At 39.7% G+C, this 20,412-nt stretch overlaps 1 protein-coding gene across 1 annotated transcript in view; it reads right to left on the reverse strand.

Annotated features, from left to right (window-relative positions):
- The window catches only part of NSMAF (neutral sphingomyelinase activation associated factor), a 71,494-nt gene that overhangs the window by 30,644 nt on the left and 20,438 nt on the right, over window positions 1-20,412 (reverse strand). Inside the window, exons 10-12 of the mRNA XM_075549701.1 lie at window positions 7,335-7,464; window positions 5,311-5,382; window positions 3,910-4,018 (exon numbers count right to left, since the gene is read on the reverse strand). Of these exons, the coding sequence (XP_075405816.1) occupies window positions 3,910-4,018; window positions 5,311-5,382; window positions 7,335-7,464 (311 nt within the window). The remainder of the gene's footprint in view (window positions 1-3,909; window positions 4,019-5,310; window positions 5,383-7,334; window positions 7,465-20,412) is intronic.

The raw sequence follows: 20,412 nt of genomic DNA on the forward strand, positions 1-20,412 counted from the left end.
AAACTGTATGGGAACTAAAAATTAGGAATAACAGCGTTTTCTTAAAAAAAAAAAAAAAAAGAAACCATGGCTATCTATGAAAACGTATGTTGGCTAAGCTTTTTTTTTGGAGGGGGGTGAAATAAAAAACCAATCAGTTTTTTTAGATGTGGAATTTTTGTCAGTGACTACATATTATTCACTCATGTGAAAAAGAATAAGAAAAATTGTTAAATGGGAAATGGTTAATAGCAGGAAGGACATATTTCTGTATTTCTTCAGAAAGGCCATTCCCAGAAATACCTCACTAAATATGGAATTATATATAGCACGGCAGGGGCCTTGGTGGTACAGTGGATATGCGTTGGGCTACGAACCGCTAGGTCAGCAGTTCCAAACCACCAGCTGTTCCGAAGGAGAAGCATGAGGCTTTCTCCTCCCATGGGGTCTGGTCTCGGAAAGCACAGGGCAGTTATCCCTGGTCCTATAGGGGTGCGATGACTGGGAAGTCTTCAGCGGCAGTGAGGGGTACAACAGGACGCTGAAGTTAACTCTCCTTTCAGAGAGACGCTAAAAAGAAGTCAGCTGTCCTAAAATAAACTTTCTTTTATGTTTAGAAAAATTGTTTTTAACCTTTTATTAGCTGCATCAAGCAACTTCTCCAACACATTTGTTGATTCAATATTGACGTTTATCAAATTTCTTCTTTAATTAGCTATCACGCCTTAAAAATGAAAATGCTTATTGCGCTCTGTTCTACTCTTGAACCACCACAGAAAAGGCACCAACGATCTTAAGAATAAGCATAAAAAGAACTGGCAGCTTTATATTGCCCACTGTTTAGATTACGGCTACGTTTTGGAACTTTAAACTTGAAGGCTCGCCATAAAAGTTGAGCTTTTTGTTGTAATCTTGCTACAGTTAGAAAAAGAAAATAAACTGAGGAGGAAGGTGAGGAAGCAACCTGCTGTAAGTGGGAGCAAAGGTGGAGACTTGGGCTAGCAAAAGACGTGGGAACGGCTTCCTTATACAGGCCTTCGCTCTTAACAATCACTCGGCTACTTTACACAGAACCAGCATCGCTTTGTGGATGGTACCTTGCCCTAGGGACTACATCCCCCAGAACCCCTTGCTATCTGACATCATCTAGTGGGAACAAAGCATGTCCATACAGAAGTTCCAAAAGTCTAACCCACAGGAACCTCTAAAAAAGGCTAGCTTAGAAAAAACAAAGCCCACATGGAAGAAGCACACGAGGTGTTGAAGGGATCAGGTATTATCAGAACAAAAAAAATCATATCATTGTGAATAAGGGGGGGAGTGCAGGGTGGAGACCCAAAGTCCATTTGTCGGCCACTGCAGATCGCTTTGCAGAGGGGTCTCAGGGAGGAGACGAGCCAGTCAAGGTGAGACGCAGAACCGATGAAAAATACAACTTTTCTTTAGTTCCTAAATGCTCCCCCCCCACCCCCCTATCATGATGCGAATCCTACCTTGCAAGTCTGGCTAGACCAGAGGATGTACACTGGTACAGATAGGAACTGGAAACACAGAGAATCCAGGATAGATGATCCCTTCAGGACCAGGGGTGTGAGTGGCGATAATGGGAGGGTAGAGGGAGAGTGGGTTGGAAAGAGGGAACCGATTACAAGGATCTACATGTGACCTCCTCCCTGGGGGACGGACAACAGAGAAGGGGGTGAAATGAGATGTCGAACAGGGAAAGATATGACGAAACAATAATTTGTAAATTATCAGGCGCTCATGAGGGAGGGGGGAGGGAGAAGGGAGGAGAAATAAATGAGGACCTGATGCCAAGGGCTTAAGTGGAGAGCAAATTTTTTGAGAATGGTGAGGGCAATGAATGTACAGATGTGCTTTACACAATTGATGTATGTATGGATTGTGATAAGAGTTGTATGAGGCCCTAATAAAATTATTTAAAAAATTAAAAAGGCAGGCGTATGTGCACAGAATGAATAAGTCAATATATCTGTGGTGCTGGATATGGCTTCCTCCTTCTAAGAGCCTCTTAAAATATTCTGCAGTGAAACTCTTTATTGGCAAAGACAAGAACCTAATTCTGATAACATCCTCACACCAAACTCCCTGCCGTCAAACTGATGCTGACTCATAGTGGCCCTGACCGCCCCTGTGAGTTCCGGAGGCTGGGACTCTTTACGGGAGTAGAAAGTCCCGTCTTTCTCCCTCAGGTCTTGTGACTAGCAGCCTAATGCAGAGCCACGCTCCACCAGGACTCCTCCAATTTCAGAAACCTAAGTAAATCGAAAAAGCTAATTAAGAGGGGAAAAACCTAACTCAACTACAAAATAAAAATTTTTATTGAAAGAAAACGATTCCTTCCTTGGAGAAAATTTCATTTCTAAAGGGGAATATAAAATGTATATAAAACGTATCCCATAAATATTATCACTGTTGACTAGAAGAGCAAACAAAAGTTAGGATTATATTAATAAAATTCCAAAATACTTTTTAACAATCAATCTAATCGCCTGGCACCTTTGTTAATATTGTAATTAGCTAGGCAGTTTAAAATATAGCTGTTCTAATAAAGGCAGACATTTTCCAAGGAGGCTGGAGGAAACACTATTAATAAAGGGACTTCTAGTACCAGGGCACTATGCTCTCATATTCCTTTTGCTTTGCTTCTTGGTTTTGTGGTTATGGTTACAATCGATCATCACATATTACTGGATAAGTCATATTAAATATCGAATCTTCATGTTCATAAATTAACCCTTCCCAAAGAATTCTGCACTTTTTGATTTACACCTAAAAGTGGCAAGTTTGATAACCTTCAAGTACTCAAATAATGTCCTTTTTAAGCGTTCTTTGCATTGCGAGTGGGAACATTGGTGGAACAGTGGGTTAAGATTGGGTCGCTAGCCAAAGGGGCATCAGTGTGGCCTGGCCACTTCTTTCTGCAGGAGAGGAGGCTTCCATATAAATTGACAGCTTTGGAAACCCCACGGAGCAGTTCCCTCTTCCAGGGGGATGCTGTGAGTTGGAATTGGCTCAAAAGCAGAGGGTTTGAATTTGGGGAAAAGAAGTCTGATGGGGCAAACTCAGGGCTGCAAGTTGGATGGGGTAAGATTTCTCACTGAAATTCTCATAGGACAGCCCTTGCTACCTTTAAAGAATGCACAGGTCCATTGTGATGGGGAAAAATGATCCTCGGCACAACTGTCCTGCCCTCTTTCTTTCTTGTTTTATTGGCATACAAGTCACATATCATGAAATTCAATCGTTCCATCATTTCAAGAAGAGTTCTACAGTCATCACCACAATCAGATTAAGAACATTTTCTTCATTCTTGTATGGCAGGGGAGACCGAGGGGAAATGAGTAGCTAATAACAATGTGCACAAGAATGAAGATAATATTCTTGGCTTTTTTCTAATCCATGTAGTTTTCCATTTTCCTAAAACTTCCTCATAAGCCCTGTGACCATGTTGTAACTTTGGAGAGAATCTCCCACGAGAATCCCTTCAGAATCCCAGTGCAGTTGCCGTGACCTTGAGTGTGCACTTGAGCCGGCCCAGCAGACCTCTTTGGAAGCCTCTGTTCTAACTAGATGTCTCTTTTGAAGACTGTAACAGGAGTAAGCCTCGTACTGCAGGAACTTGTCCGCAGCGTGTCTAAACAGTTTTCATTTGGGATCATTCAATGTATGTACAACTAGAACCCTAGTATAAATATTGCTTATTTATCATCATATTTAGCAATAGTTCTTAAAACACACTGGTAATTAACTGTTAAACTTTTGGCAACCACAGCTACTGATGAAAAGATACTGAGGGCTGTTCTGGAGATTATCGGGGTTTTTTGTTTTTTTAAAGAGCCCATCCCAGTGACTTAGGAATTGAGTGGCAATAACAAGAACAAAAATAAGGATGAGTAAGCACCAAACCTAGATATGTGGCAATATAGTAATAGAGGTCATCTCTCTCTTGCGGTTCATAGAATTTTAAGTAGATATCGGAACACAGATCGTCTTCTGTGCAAAATACTTCTAAGCCCTATAAATTCAGAAAGACAAGAATAAATCAAATGCATTATATTCATGTTGAAACCCAAATATATGCTACACAATTGCCAAAACCTTTCAATTAAACATTTGTATTTCCGATTTGCCTATCTTTTCTTCATTCTTTCAAGCTGGATTTGACTCACGTATACAGTGTATTTTAAAATTCCCCTCAAATAGGACACATATCTTAGCCAGTTTATAAAGTCTTCTTTGGGATTGTATTTTTTGGTGATAGCTTTTGAGAACTTATTGTGTTGAAATTAGCTAATACAATACTTCAGATCTTTCTTCAAACATAAATGTTCACTTTTCAAATGAATTAAATAATTAGGTACACCTAATAAATTTATAATGAATACCCCAGTCTTGATTTCCTTTTAGGAAAACACAAGGTTTTGTGAAAACTGTGCTGCTAAGGCCAGGATGGGGCAGAAATAAGCCAAGAAGGAGTGAGAGCACCGTCTTGGTTCAGATACAGGTTTTCAACCAGGGCTAGTGAGGGGACTCAGGAATGTGAGCTAATTGGGGTCTCAGTTTCATCATCTATAAACTACAGCATCATCAACCTCAAAGAGGTCATGATGACAATAAAGTACTGGTATCTGGAAGACATTTAATCAGTGTCAATTTCTTCCTGAGTGCAGTTCATTTCCAAAACATGATTTTAAAAATTTTCTGTTTCCCTAAGCTCTGTTAGTATTGGTAGAATAAAGTCACCTTTAAGTATAAATAGGCAGCAAAACAGTGACAGTGCACAAATATGGAACATAAAAATTAGATGCATAAATTCCCCAGTGCTTTGGTAATAATACTGTTATTGGTTAATCTCAATTAAGAAAAATAAATGTCTACTGATGTCAAATTCAAACACCATGGAATTATATCTTATGTGGAGGTTCATTTATAAAGTAAGCACGTAAGACCAATATAAATATGATCCCTACTGAGTCAGAGGACTGGCGAAAGGGCTGCTTGTATGATTTAAGTGGTTATTTCCTCCATTTTCCTCCATCACCAAGGCTAAAGGTTGAATTAATCTAAGTCAACTATGAATATTCTACAATCTACTAAAATCGATTTTAATTGGTGATGGTGCTATAGCGAGGGGGGGTGCGGAGTCGTGCTGGGTTCGTTCTGCCTGTTGTTCTAGGAGCGGCCCCTGCACTCTGAGAAAACAGGAATGAAAAATTCAAGGATACTCCAGCCTTCTTGCTCTTGGGGCCAAACACCTTTCACAGTAACTCTCTCAGTTAGGGGATGGAGGTAGCCATTTACACTCACCAAAGGCATGAGGCCGTGTCTCCTTTTGTAAATCCGACGGATCTCCTGGAGTGTTATTTGGACCACAGGTTTCTTTGAAAACAAAATGACAGCTCTGACATCAACATGCTGACACAATTAGGAGCTGCTCTTTATTATTAGAAATGGAAGAAATGACCAAAGCTTGCCTTCCTGATGCGTTACAAATAAGTGAGCACTTGGGAAAGAAAGCCAGGAACAAAGCATACCTGGTTGCATGGTCTGGCATGCCACCCTCACCGGGTTCATGGCCGCAGCAAGCCCCTGTCCCACCCGCCTGCCCACAGAAACCATCACACAGCAACTTGTCCTTTCAGGTTACTTTCAGCTTACAAGGCTGTATCATAAGGATCAGGAAGGTTAAATGCTTCCTGTAGATAACCTCTCAGGACTTTCCCTATCTTTTTGACCAATTGTTTGCTTAGTACCGATACATTTTAAAAATCCTATTTAATCTCCTTAGATATTACAATGTATTAAGGATCATAAATAACTGTAATATAAAACTCTCCCTAAAAATATTTTCTTAATTTATCAAGAGGAAAATCCAATGGTTCTGTAGAGCCTTAAAAGATTGTATTACAGAAAGGTGTTTATAAAGGCCCTGAAATCAGCTAACCAGTCACACATCCACGTTTGTCCTCCTGAGTGAAAGTGTGAACACGCTGACAGAAGCCACGTTGTCCGGCTGTGGAAAGCATCCTAAATTTTCAAGCCAGATCTTGGAAACTGCTGTCCAAGGATTCCCAGGCATTTGGGAATGGAATAAATGCTCATACTATGAAAATTTCCAGAAGTTTTTGATCCAAGCCAATTCATTATCTACTAGAGAATAAGTACCCACCAAGGTGCGTTATGTACATGGAAGGACTTGAACAGCTTGCCCAGCCACTTAGTGGATCCAATAATAATAGGATGATTTGCCATTCATAAAAGTATGAGATGTTTCAGTGATAGATAATGATCAACCTGGAGGATTTCCCAAATGTAACCTTCTATACCAGAAAACACTGATATATATATATATATATATATTTTAGCTACCTTGCCAATGCCCCGGGTATACTATCAGAATACCTGAGAGGTTCTGGTCATAGAATAAGCCACTCTAAATAGGAGATATAACTAGAAACCTTGGAAATCAACAAACCTTTGACAGCTCCAGGGTAGAAGCCTGACTTAATCTTACTGACAGGAACAAAAATAAGCAAGCAAAGGGCTGCTGTTGAATACAGTCCAGCTTAGGGCAATGTCACATGTGTCAGAGCAGAACAGAACTGTGGTCCACTGGGTTCTCAGGACTATAACCTCACAGAAGCAGACCGCCAGGCCTTTTCTCCAAGGTGCCTCTGGGTGTTCTCAACTGCCAACCTCTTGGATAGGCATCAAGCACTTTATTCCTCAAATTGTTAATCAGAAGATTGTTTCACATCTCTGCATGTCCCTCTGTTTTGCACAGTTCCTTAAAAAAAAGATTCAGATCTACTTTTCTTTTTCTGTGTTTTTTTTTCTTTAATCGTTTTATTAGGGGCTCATACAACTCTTATCACAATCCATACATTCATCAATTGTGTTTATTTTCTTTATAAAGGAGGCGAATAGGGAAATATCAACAAATATGTACCTATAAATACACACACAAACACACACCCTCCATTTCCTTCTGATTCATAATACATTTCATTGATCTCTTCTGGAAGTACTTTTCAGGACCAGGGTATAAACCTCTGTTGACTTTTCTAAATTCAGGACAGGCCACATTTCTTTGTATAAAGAGAACAAGTGCCCAAAAGGGACAGGCAATGGATCAGAAATGCTCAAACTGCAGTGTGCACAGGATGATGCAGGGAGCCTGTAACACAGACACTGGTTGTGAGAGGAATGATTTTGAGGATTCAGTATATCGAAGTCAATCAGTATATCGAAGGCAATCTCAGGGAAAAGGGCTTACGTTAGCAATCCAGTATTGAAGTAGCTCTCTAGCAGGACCCATAGCCAGTCCTTACCGGGTGCCCATTGAGAGGCTGGAAATACAGGTTTGCGTCTGTGATGCACACGTGCCCAGGGTTAGTCACCAGCGGTGTCACCATCTCTGCTTTACATTCCATGTGCAGCTTTTCAGAAACGCTTTGGAATCTGAGGATATTATTCAACAAAAGCAAGAATATTCAGAAATCAATTGAAGTCCATTCTCATTCTGCTTCATAATTGTTCATATTACAACATAAGGCCTAAAATCAGCGATCAGCGCTTTCTTCTTAAGTTGGACAAAAGACAAATTAAGCTCAAAGCAAAGAGATGGAAAGAAATTGTAAAAGCGTAATAAATTTCATAGAAAACAGAAAAATACAGAATATCCACAAAGTTGGTTATTTGTAAAGGTTTATAAGATTTGTAAGAGTGATTAAAAATAGTGTTTTAAGAAAAAATATGACAATGGAAGAAATGAAATAGAAATTAAAGATCCTATGGGCATTTAAAGTACATTAACAATAAACAACAAGAATAAAAAAGAATATAAAAAGATACTCAACATCATCAGTCATGAAGGAAATGCAAACTCAGTTCCACTAGACTTTCATATCCACTGGAATAGTTATGAAAGGGGAAGAATATCAATAACAAGAGTTAAAGAGGATGTGGAGAACTTGGAGCTCGCAGGATGCGGGGAGGCCTGTAAAGTGGTGCAGCCACTGTGGAAATAGTTCAAGGATTCTTCAAAACATAAAACACTGAATTAACATATGACCCTGGAATTTCACTCCTGAGCAAACCAAAAGTAGTTAAAATACAGTGATTCAAACATGCATGTGTACATAAAAATTTAAACAATGTTTAATTCGCTATTAGCAAAAGATGGAAAAACTCAAGTGTCCGCAGATGAATGGATTAAAAAAATATGGTATGAACATACAATATTACTCAACCATAAGAAAGCAATGATGTGTGCTGCTACGTACTAAATGTAGATAAACTTCCAAACATTATGCTAGGTAAGAGACACACAAAATATGATTCTGTTACATGAAATATTCAGAATGTGTAAATTTGTACAGACAGAAAATAGATTAGTGGTTACCAAGGACTGGGAGAAGGAGAGAATGAAAAGTGAATGCTTACTGGTGCTTTCTGTGAGGACGCTCTGGACCAGATAGAGGGGTAGCTACATAGCAGTGTAAATGTATTCAAATGGCACAGGCTGCATGCTCTGACATGGTAAATTATGTCAATGTCATATATGTTTTACTTAAATGAAAATTTAAACAAAGTGCACATAAAGAACTCCACACCAATAAAATTGACAAATGAAATGGAAATTTTTTTTTACCAAAACAGACTCAAGAAAACATGGACAACTAAAATAGTCAATAAAATAAATCTCAAATAACATGTTGGCCTAGATTGCGTCACCATTAAATTCTATGTAAAAACTAAGGAAAAATATAATCCCTAACAATTTTTCCAGGAACAGAGGATAAGGAAACATCTCCAAACTCATAAAGTCATATACCCCAAATACCAAAGCTTGATGAAAATATTACTAAAGAATTATGGAGCAATATCTCTAATGATTATAGAAGTAGAATCATTATCAAAATATTTCCAATATAAACCTATCAATATATAAAAAGGATCATGATCAACTTGGGTTTGCTTCATAAACATAAGATTATATTAATATTTTTAAAAACCAATCAATACAATTATAATATTACTAAAGATGGAAACATAATCATCTCAGTAGATACAAAAAAGTAAATGACAAAACTCTACACTTATAGAAAACAGTAAGGCTGGCCCCAGCACCATAAATTAAGTGGATTCCTGCCCCTCCCCCGAAAAGAATTTGTTCCGAAGGACGACATTGACTCTGCAGCTATGGGAGATGGACATATTTGATCCGAGCAAACGGGAGCAGATGAAGGGGCAGGAGGAGAGAGTGGAGCACAGCCTGGCCCACCAGGCCGTGATGATGATGTTCCTGAGTAGAGCAGCCAGTCCACAGAGAGAACAACATGGCTGGCCCTACTATGAGACATGATGCCCCTCAGTGACTAAGGGCGATACAGGGGACAGCACCGGAGACACAGTGTGGGAACTGCACCTGACCTGATTCCACCACACCGAGGCAAATCACTGGGGGAGTGCAGCGGAACAGCAAGGGAATGGAGAGGCAAGGTCCCCAGGGAATGCTGAAAGTGGACTTTGGGGCCAGGGCGTGGTGCCCCAACAGACTGGACTGGAAAACGCTCCTAAGGGCCAGCAAACGATCCCTGAACTAACTACAAGCTTTTCTCTTGTGAACTGTTTTGTTCTGTTCTTTTTCAGTGGTTTGTTTTTGTTGTTTTGTTGTCTGGTTATATACTGTTGCTTTGTTTTCCTCTGTCTAGTTTTCGTGCATGTTAGTGACTCCACAGGTCTGTCTGAATAGGACAGGCTGGATGAACTATCTGGATGAAAAACAACGGGACCAACAGTTCCGGGGGGACTTGGGGTGGGGGGGTAGCGGGGGTAAGGAAGTGGTGTTAACAAACCCAGGGACAAGGGAAAAACATGGGACCCCAAATGGTAAAGAAGGGGGAGTGGCAGGCCTGGTGGGAAATGATCAAGGGTAAGGTTGCTTAGAGAAGAGGTATACTCTAGCCCAGGTGGCGATGAAGCATGGTAGTAGGGCAGGAGGAAGGTCAAGGGAGATGGAGGAAAGAGCTAGGAGTCAAAGGGCATTCATGGAGGTCTAGACAAAGACATGTACATGCAAATATATATAGGAGGATGGGGAAATAGATCTATGTGTCTATATTTATAGGTCAAGTATTAAGATGGCGGAAGGACCTTGGGCCTCTACTCAAACACTCCCTCAATGCATGAATACCTTCTTTAATTAAATTGGAACTCTATGATGCTCACTCTCCCGACACAACGGCTGGAGCCAAAGTGGGTGAACAAGTAAATGTGGTGAAGAAAGCTGATGGTGCCCGGCTATCAAAAGAGATAGTGACTGGGGTCTTAAAGGCTTGAAGATAAACAAGCGGCCATCTAGCTCAGAAGCAACAAAGTCCACATGGAAGAACACACCAGCCTGTGTGATCGAGTGGTCCCAAAGGGATCAGTTACCAGGCATCAAAGAACAAAAAATCATATCATTGACTGCACACCTCCATGATAGGATCGCTGAAGACAAATGGGTGCGTAAGCAAATGTGGTGAAGAAAGCTGATGGTGCCCGGCTATCAAAAGAGATAGTGTCTGGGGTGTTAAAGGCTTGAAGGTGAACAAGCGGTCATCTAGCTCAGAAGCAAATAAGCCCACATGGAAGAAGCACACCGGCCAGTGCGATCACGAGGTGCCCAAGGGACCAGGTATAAGGCATCATGCAAAAAAAAAAGATATAAGTGTGTGTATGTATGTGTATATATGTGTATATGTATATATGTATGTGTATATATGTATATATATACCATATTAAATGAAGGGGGAAGTGCAGAGTGGAGACCCAAGGCCCAAGTGTCGGCCAATGGAGATCCCCTCATAGAGGGGTTTAGGAGAGGAGATGGGTTAATTAGGGTGTGAGGTAGTATCGATGAAGAACACAGCTTTCCCCCAGATCCTGGATGCTTCCTCCCCCCAACTACCATGATCCGAATTCTACCTTGCAGGCCTGGATAGGACAGAGGCTGTACACTGGTGCATATGAGGGTTGGAGGTACAGGGAATCCAGGGTGGATGATACCTTCAGGACCAAGGGTGTGAGGGACGATGCTGGGAGAGTGGAGGGTGAGTGGGTTGGAAAGGGGGAACTGATTACAAGGATCCACATGTGACCTCTTCCCTGGGAGAGGGACAGCAGAGAAGCGGGGAAGGGAGACTCCGGATAGGGCAAGATATGACAAAATAACGAGGTATAAATTACCAAGGGCATATGAGGGAGGGGGGAATGGGGAGGGGGGGGGGAAGAGGACCTGATGCAAGGGGCTTAAGTGGAGAGCAAATGCCTTGAGAATGATTGGGGCAGGGAATGTATGGATGTGCTTTATACAATTGATGTATGTATATGTATGGATTGTGGTAAGAGTTGTTTGAGTCCCTAATAAAATGTAAAAGAAGAAAAGAGAAAAAATGATTAGGGCAAAGACTGTACAGATGTGCTTTATACAATTGATGTATGTATATGTATGAACTGTGAAAAGAATTGTATGAGCCCCTAATAAATTGTTAAAATAAAAAAAATAAAAGAAAACAGTAAACCCTTTTCCTATAAGATCAAGTGATATCCAAACCCATAACACCTAATCATTAAATAGTACAATGAAGTAAGAAATTGACATAAAAATAATAAAGATTAGAAAAAAGCAAAGTTCATTATTCACAGATTACATAATTAAATACATGAAATACCATATGGAATTTAAACTCCCCGCCATCGAGTCGATGCTCACTCAAAGTGACCCTATGTTACTAGGGAGGGAGAACTCCCTAGAATTTAGATAGAATACAAGGTCAATATACAAAAGTGAAATGTGTTTCTACATACTAGTACTAGAAGATTCTGGGAAGATAAAGGCTAAATAGATTTTTGTTTCAATCCTTCCCCACATAAACAACAAGAAATACAATGAGGAAATGATACACAGCTTTGAGAAACTTTGAATCTGGAAGCAGAAGAAAGCATGGGGAACTACAGACAGCAAAGAATCAATCAATCCATCAATAAATTGCTTCTCCCACCAATCTTCCCCATCCCAAGTTGGCTCCCGGCAACTGTGAACTGGAGTAATGGCAGCAAGGAGAACCTGCCTGTATGGAGACAGGAGGCCAAGCTTCTGGTCTCAGCCATGAAGGCAGACTTGGCCAGGAGTTCCCCCGCCTGGACACTGTTGGCTAAATGACCTAATTTACACCGCTGGTAAAGGTCTCTGTTTAATTCAAGACGCTACTATTAGCTTCCCTAACCAAAGCTCGGGCCTCTGAAATCAACAGGATAGACCGTTTAGGAATCAGTTCTGGTCAGTCTCCTTCAGGTGGTGCTTAGGACAACTGACTGAAATTGTTGTGTGCTAGGAAGTAGGCATTTTAGTGGAGGCCACACCCAAGCCAACAAACTACAGGGTAGATCTTGGGGAATACGGCAAATGTCCCCGAAATCCCTGCAGAGTGTGTTAGCACCTCGCCCATCAGGCACTCTCAGCTGCAAGTCCACACTGGACTGCCACAGAAGGTTCTATAGTGAAGTCTCTTCCCAGATTTAGCAGTCTACCTGCTAACCCTGGTACCACCTCACATCTCCGATCTCCAGAACAGGACAAACTCCACTAGAGGTCAACGAGGATTAGTCTGCCCCTACTTCTGGCTGGCACTGAGGACTGATGACTGGCGGTTGTGAATTACAAAATAGGAAACCTGAAAGTGGACCACACGCTTAAAATCTAACTAGGGAACTTTGGCAGCAACATGGCAGACCTCCGTGGGGCATCTAACCAGAACCTGATACTCCTCCCTCAGCTAGTAACCATTGGCTGCCAGGCTGCTGCAACTACAGGCCTTCACAGTAGAGTCTGCTCCCACAGTCACATCACTACCTGCTTCTAGGTGTGTTTCCCATATTTTGAGCCTTTGAAATCAACAAGGCAAATCTCCCTGAAGCCACGGTTGGCTCTGTCTTCTCCCCGGGAAATGTGGTGTCCTAGGAGGCTGGCAACTTGAGACTATACTCACAGACAACATACTACAGGGTGGGACCTAACAGCAACATGGGAGACCTCCGTGGTGGCACATACATTAGAGTGTGACTACCCCACCTCGAGCATTCTCTGTGGGCTACCTGACTGATAAACGTTCACACCCACAGTGAAGTCAGCAGATAAGTTATCTAGAGACTGTTCCTTCCAATGACAAGTTGTTCCTTTTGGAAGTGTCCTATAAAATTCTTAGGTTTTCGGGGATATGGGGGACAAATGAGGAGCTGATACCAAGGGCTCTAGTAGAAAGCTAATGTTTTGAGAAAGATGAGGGCAATGAATGTACAAACGTGCTTGACACAATGGATGGATGTATGGATTGTGATAAGAGTTGTACGAGCCCCCAATAAAATTATTTTTAAAATTCTTAGGCTTTCTTTTGCTTTTGGGGTATTTTTTCATAGCTTGATTTTTGCGTATTTTGGTCTTATGTCAAGATCACAGATTCTTGATTCCATTGTGTCAGTTCCCAGTTAACCCCTTGTGATAGTTACGCTTATTACGCCAACCTGGCCAATAGAAACGTGGGGTTAATCAGGTGGCAGTTTGATCGGAGGGCAAAGAGATAAATGGCTCTGCAAGGCCTGCCCCCACCATCCCCTTTTGCTTTCTAGTGATCGGACCAGTGTGCTGATGCTTTAGCTAGTTCTCTGCCTCAATCTGTGAGCTACACTTCTTGTGGACCAAGCCAACCTGTGGTTCCTGTCACTAGAGCTTGAGGCTCCTTCGATACCTGCTTCCCCACTCTGCTGGTGTGTACATCGCTTGAACTTGAGGCTGGTGGATTCTGTCACCTTGCATTGCTTGAGTTCGATATCCCATCCAGCATTGCTTCAGTGGGATATCCCATCCAGGCCTGCTTCGCTAAGCCTCCAAGCTACTGACTATTACTAACCCCCTCTGCTATTTGCTGCCTGTGGGCAGACTCTGCCTGCCTAGCCTGAGGAATGGTTCAGCTGTCTGCTTCCTTGACTTTGGACTTGGCAGCCCATGTGAGTCAAAGGACTTCTAGTATATCAACTGTTCCACAGAAGTGAGTTGAACTGAGCCCTCTCTGTACAGCATATGGACTAATTCGCTGTTATAGTCCTTCTTACTGTATAAACCCATCCATACACATATAATCATAAGTGTCCTGGTTTTGTTTCTCTACAGAACCCTGCCTAACACACTGTACTCCAATGAAGTTCTACGATAGCCTGGTTCCTAAAAATTCAGCTAGTTATTGGGAGCCAGTTTACAGCTGATCTAAAACTCCCCTATCCAACTAGAACACAGTTAGTAGGTAGGAACCTTCTCAGGCCCAAAGCACACGAGCCTGGGTGAATCTTCCCACTTAAGGTTGAACTCAATCCCCACCAAAGTATGTTGGAGGAGAAGTATTGGTGCCCTCCCCGGTGTTAGTTAGGGGTGAGTGAGAAGGAGAGAAACCAACAGCTCACTTCCTACTTAAGCAATACATAAAGTGAAATAGAACTATATGAACCAAAATTAGATACCACAGATAACATTTCTACAACAACAAAATGACAACAACAACAACAAATACACACAAGAGAGAGAGAAGGGCAGGTAATTAATAGTCAAATGAGAAGATATAAAGTCAGTTGCGAAAGACAATTTGTTATGAATTTGGAAAGAAATCCATAAAAAACAATCATCAAGGAAAAAACAAGGAACAGAACAAGGAAGAGGAAAACTTTACTATCATGTTAAAAACTAGGGCAAAAACAAAACCAAAAAAGCAAGAAAATATTGAAAAGAAAATTTATAAACAAAAGAAATGTAGCAAAAAAATTAACATTGAAACCAATTATCATTTAAAAAACATAATAAAAATGATGTCAATAAAAGTATATCTATCTGATGATGGCAACATATGTATAAATGTACTTGATACAATTTATGTATAGATTATTATAAGAGTGGTAAGAGCCCCCAATAAAATGAATTATTAAAATAAAAAAGTATATTTATCATAACATTGAGTATAAATGGGTTGAACTCACTAAAGACTAACCAAATGGATAAGAAAACACGAGCTCTTGATATGCTGCTTACGAGGTACCCACATTAGTCACATACAAAAACAGACTACATACCAAAGGATGGGGGGAAATATACTAAGTTAACAGCAGTTAAAAGAAAACAGAAGTAGCAATATTAACTTCTGACAAAACAGACAAGGAAGTGACGCTATGAGAGATAAAGGTCATTATATAATCACGAAAGCTTTAATTCAACAAGAAACCATAACTATAATTGATATCTACATAGCCAATGAAAGATTTTAAAAATACATTAATTTAACACTCTTATAGAAATGAAGAGACAAATAGAGCAAAATACAATAATTCTAAAAGACTTCTGGACATCAGTTGGAAATAGGAAAGAACTAGGAGGCAAAGGACAGTTATAGAGGTCTAAATATAGGCATGTACATATGTAAATATACTTATATATGACTATGGGGGAATAGATCTATGTACATACATTTATAGGTTTAGTATTATGGTAGCATATAGACATTGGGCCTCTACTCAAGAACTCCCTCAATGCAAGAACACTTTGTTCTATTAAACTGACACTCCATGATGCTCACCTTCCTGACATGATTGCTGAAGACAAAGTGGGTGCATAAGTAAATGTGGTGAAGAAAGCGGATGGTACCCAGCTATCAAAAAACATAGCATCTGAGGTCTTAAAGGTTTGAAGATAAACAAGTGGTCATCTAGCTCAGAAGAAACAAAGCCCACATGGAAGACGCACACCAGCCTGTGTGATCATGAGGTGCAAATGGGATCAGGTATCAGGCATCAAGTACCCAGAACAAAAAAAAAAATCATGTCATTGTGAATGAGGGGGAGTGCTGAGTGGCGACTGAAAGCCCATCTGTAGGCAATTGGACATCCCCTTACAGAAGGGTCACAGGGAGGAGACGAGCCAGTGAGGGTGAGTATAACACTGATGAAACATACAACTTTCCTCTAGTTCTTTAATACTTCTCCCCCCACCCACTATCATGACCCCCATTCTACCTTACAAATCCGGCCAGACCAGAGCTTGTACACGGGTAGAGACAAGAGCCTTCATCACAGGGAATCCAGGACAGATAAGCCCCTCAGGACCAATACTGAGAGCAGCCATGAAGGTGGGGGAGAAAGGGGAAACCAGTCACAATGATGTACCTATAACCTCCTTCCAGAGGGATGAACAACAAGAAAGTGGGTGAAGGGAGACATTGGTCAGTGTAAGACATGAAAAAATAATAATTTATAAATTATCAAGAGTTCATGAGGGAGGGTGGAAGTTGGAGGGGGGAAAAGAAGAAGCTGATACCAAGGACTCAAGTAGAAAGAAAATGTTTTGAAAATGATGATGGCAACAAATGTACAAATGTGCTTGATACAATGGGTGGATGTCTGGATCGTGATAAGAGTTGTGAGTTCCCAGTAAAATATTTTTTTTTAAAGGGTAGACACAAATCTTACATACAGTATTTAATGATACAGAAACAGATGATATTCTACCAAACTCGTTTATAAACCTGCTAAGTAAGCCAGGCAAAGAAATCATAATTGAAAATTGTAAAATTCTAGTCAACAGAATTGAATAAAGCATCTAAAAAACAATAATAATATATCATGATAAAAGTGGTATTTAAAGTAAGTTTGCAAGGATGTTTTAAATATTAGAAAAATAATCAATGTAAGCCACCACATATACAAAATAAAAGGTAAGACCCATATGATTATATCAATCAATGCAGAAAAGGCATGTGATAGAATTCAACATCCTTTTGATTTTAAAAAAGTCATACAATAAGGTACAATTTAGAATTTGACTTCCTACTTTTATTTCCTAATTTAGAAATTGCATATAGTCATTTCAGGCAAAAGGAAAATTTGATTAAACAATTTTTAAAAATAGGGATAGAAGAGAAATCTCTCAATGTAATAAAGGCCATATATACAAAATCAACAACTAACATCTCACTTCATGGAGAGAAACAGAAAAATCCCCTCTTAAAATGGGAGCCACTCGGGGTTACCCTTTGTATAGTCTTACAAGTGTTAGCCAGAGCTGAAAAATCAGAAAGATCTTAACGGCATCCACACCGGCACAAAGTAAACAGAACTCTACTCAGATGATACAGTCTTATATGTAGAAACCCCCAAAGGTTTCATTAAAAATGTGCTTGAACTATTTGAAAATTTAGCAAATACGTAGGATATAAGACCAACATACGGAAATTAGTTGAATTCTTAAATATTTAACAAGATGACACTGAAAAAGAAATGAAAAAACAGTATCATTTATAATACCTTCCAAAAAGATAATGTATCTAGAAATAAATCTTACCAGAGAAACAAAAAAATTGTACAATGAAAACTATAAAACACTTCTATGAGAAACTTACACAAATGGAAAATGTTCTATGCTCCTGAATAGGAATACTAAATATAATAAAAATGTGAATATTACCAAGAACCCTTTACAAATCCAATGCAATTCTAATCCAAATCCCAGCACAGTTCTTCAAGTAAATCAAACTAATCACCAACTATTTGGTTAATCATCAACTAACCAAGTAGAAACACAAATTAAAGATGGATTAAAAACCTCAGAACGATAAAGATCATCAATGACAAAATAGGGACAAATTTAAGAGCCCAAATGCAAGGCATAAATAAATACACTATCAAGCATAATGCAAAATACCCACAGCACAGAAGACAGAATTGAGGAGAAGGACCTTCTAAAAATACATTTGTGCACATCAGAAGATTTCATCAAAAAAAGAGTTAAAAAGAGAACCCACAGATTGAGGAGAATATTTAGTAAAGATATATCAGATAAAATGCTAAATTTAAAAATCTACAGAACACTATATCTTAGGTAGAAAAATATAAATAACCCAGCCACAAAAGGGCCACAAGACATGAACAATTTATCACAGATAACATCGAGGTGGTCAGCAATCAATCATATGAGGAGGGCTCACACTGCTTAACCTTAAGAGAACTACAAATTAAAACAAGAATGAGACACCAACTCACAAAGACACTCTTCAGGATGTGAAGAGACTGGAATGCTGATACACTGCTAGTGGGAGTGTAGAATTAGCAGTCGCTGTGGAAATCAGTATGGCGCGTCCTTAAACAAATGCCAAGGCAAATACCTTCTGCCACTTCTACACTTGGTATAGCTATAAAGAACAAAACACAGATAGACACGCGCACCTATGTTCACTGCAGCTATTTCTATAACAACAAAAGATGGAAATTATAAAACACCTTGTCTGTGGAGTAATGGATAAATAAACTCTGGTACATTCATACAATGGGATATTATGCGTGATTAAAAAACACCTTAAGACATGGACAAAATTAGACATCATTATGCTCACTCATCAAAGTGAGTCAATCTCATAAAGAAATATTTCATGGCACCATTATTACAAAGGAAAAAAGAAAAACGGCTTATCCAATGGATAGCACTTTAAAGACTACAACAAGGCTTGGTGGAGGAGAGGAGCGTGGCAGGACACTGAGTGGAGGGGAGGCAAAAGGAAGAAGTAAGAAAAAGAACAACATATACGAAGAGTTTGATGGGATGCTACAACTGACTGATGAGCTGAACTGTGGAACTACATCAATTATGGTTTTCTTTGTACATATTATATTCCACAAGCAAAAGGGAAAAATAAATGCATATGTAAACATATGGAAGCAAAAAAAAAGGATTGTTTTCTGAGAGAGAGAGGGGTCACAGCCTTAAACCCCCGCCCTTCCCTCCCCCCCTTGCTCGGCCATAAGATCTAAACAACTGTCAGAGAGGGCATTAAAAGGAAGAATAGTAGAACTGACACAGAGGTGGATTCTTTGGTGACATACAAGTGGGTTTCAAACAAGCAAACTAAAAGGAAATATCACTAAGGAAACTGGTTCAAGATGGCCAACCGTTCACATAGAAAGTAAATTCCTCTATAACAATCGGAAGAAAAAACATCCAAAAGGAAAAACCAGGTCACCAGCAAGCGTGGAAAATGACCTAACAGATAAGTAACCAGAAGCCTCCAAATGTGAGAGTCAGTGGGAGAAAGCTGAAAGACTGAAAAAATATTACTTTTAAAAAGGTATTTTGAAGGAAAATGGAGCTATAATATCAGATAATATTACAGAATTACTGTTAAGAGGGTATAATAATGGTATTAAGGAATGCAGCAAAATGTGCTTTTAAGAAATGCACACCCAAACACTTTAGGGAGAAATACCAGGCTATCTTGCAGTTTATTTTAAGAGGGATCTGCAAAACCTTATATATACACAAGGACTCTTCAAAAAGCTTAGGAAAAATGCAAACTATTTTTTAATTATATGGGTTCTAAGATGCTTTTGTACTGAAATAAACTTGTCCTATTTTGTTATAACAAGTCTGAACAAGACTGGTTTTAGGCACCAAAAAGGATAAGATCTCCAGTTTGAAAAGAGCCCCTATCAGAGCAACATGAATTCTGCTAAAATTGTACTTTATGGTGAAGCTTGGGAAGAAGAAGGGAGGTCTAACTGATTCTTTAGGAACGTATATGGGGACAATATCCTGAGAAATCAGCAATCTACAAATGTATTACTCATTTTAAGAAGGGACGAGACAATGCTGAAGACAAAGCCTACAGTAGCCAACCATTCCCGTTAATTTTTTACTTATTTAAAAAATTAATCTTGTTCATGCCCCAATTGAAAAGGCAGCAGAAACAATAGCCAATACCATAGATACCTCAATTGGCCCCATTTACACAATTGTGATTTAAAAATAAAAGTTGAGCAAACTTTCTGCTAGATGGATACCAAAACAGATAAGAGCTCTTTTAATGAGGCTTTTAAACACTGGCATCAAGATCCTGAAGCATTTCTTTGAAGGCTTCGTAAGACAGAACATGGCTTCTTTACACAGTACGCTATGCTGACACAGCACACTCGGAGTGATGGCTGCCAGGAGGCGGATGCGGTCCAGTCAACACAAGGGTGGAAAGGTCATGGCAACAGGTTTTTGTTTGTTATATTCAGATAGTTTGCTCATTGACTTTCTGGAGGGCTGAAGAACAGTATCACCTGCTTAATATGAGTGCTTTGAGAAGTTGCTAAAGCCTTAGGAGAAAAATGCATAAGAAATTTCCACCACAATGTTTTTCTATTGCTTATTTCTCACATCAAACAAGGGCAATTTTGCAAATGTTGGTTCTATGGAAATCATTAGGTATCCACCTTACAGTCCTATTTTAGCTCTGACTTTATTTCATAATCTTAAAAAAAAACTATTAAAAGCACCTGTTTTCCTCCATTAAT

Source organism: Tenrec ecaudatus, chromosome 5, assembly GCF_050624435.1.
Source record: "Tenrec ecaudatus isolate mTenEca1 chromosome 5, mTenEca1.hap1, whole genome shotgun sequence".
Classification (NCBI taxonomy): domain Eukaryota; kingdom Metazoa; phylum Chordata; class Mammalia; order Afrosoricida; family Tenrecidae; genus Tenrec; species Tenrec ecaudatus.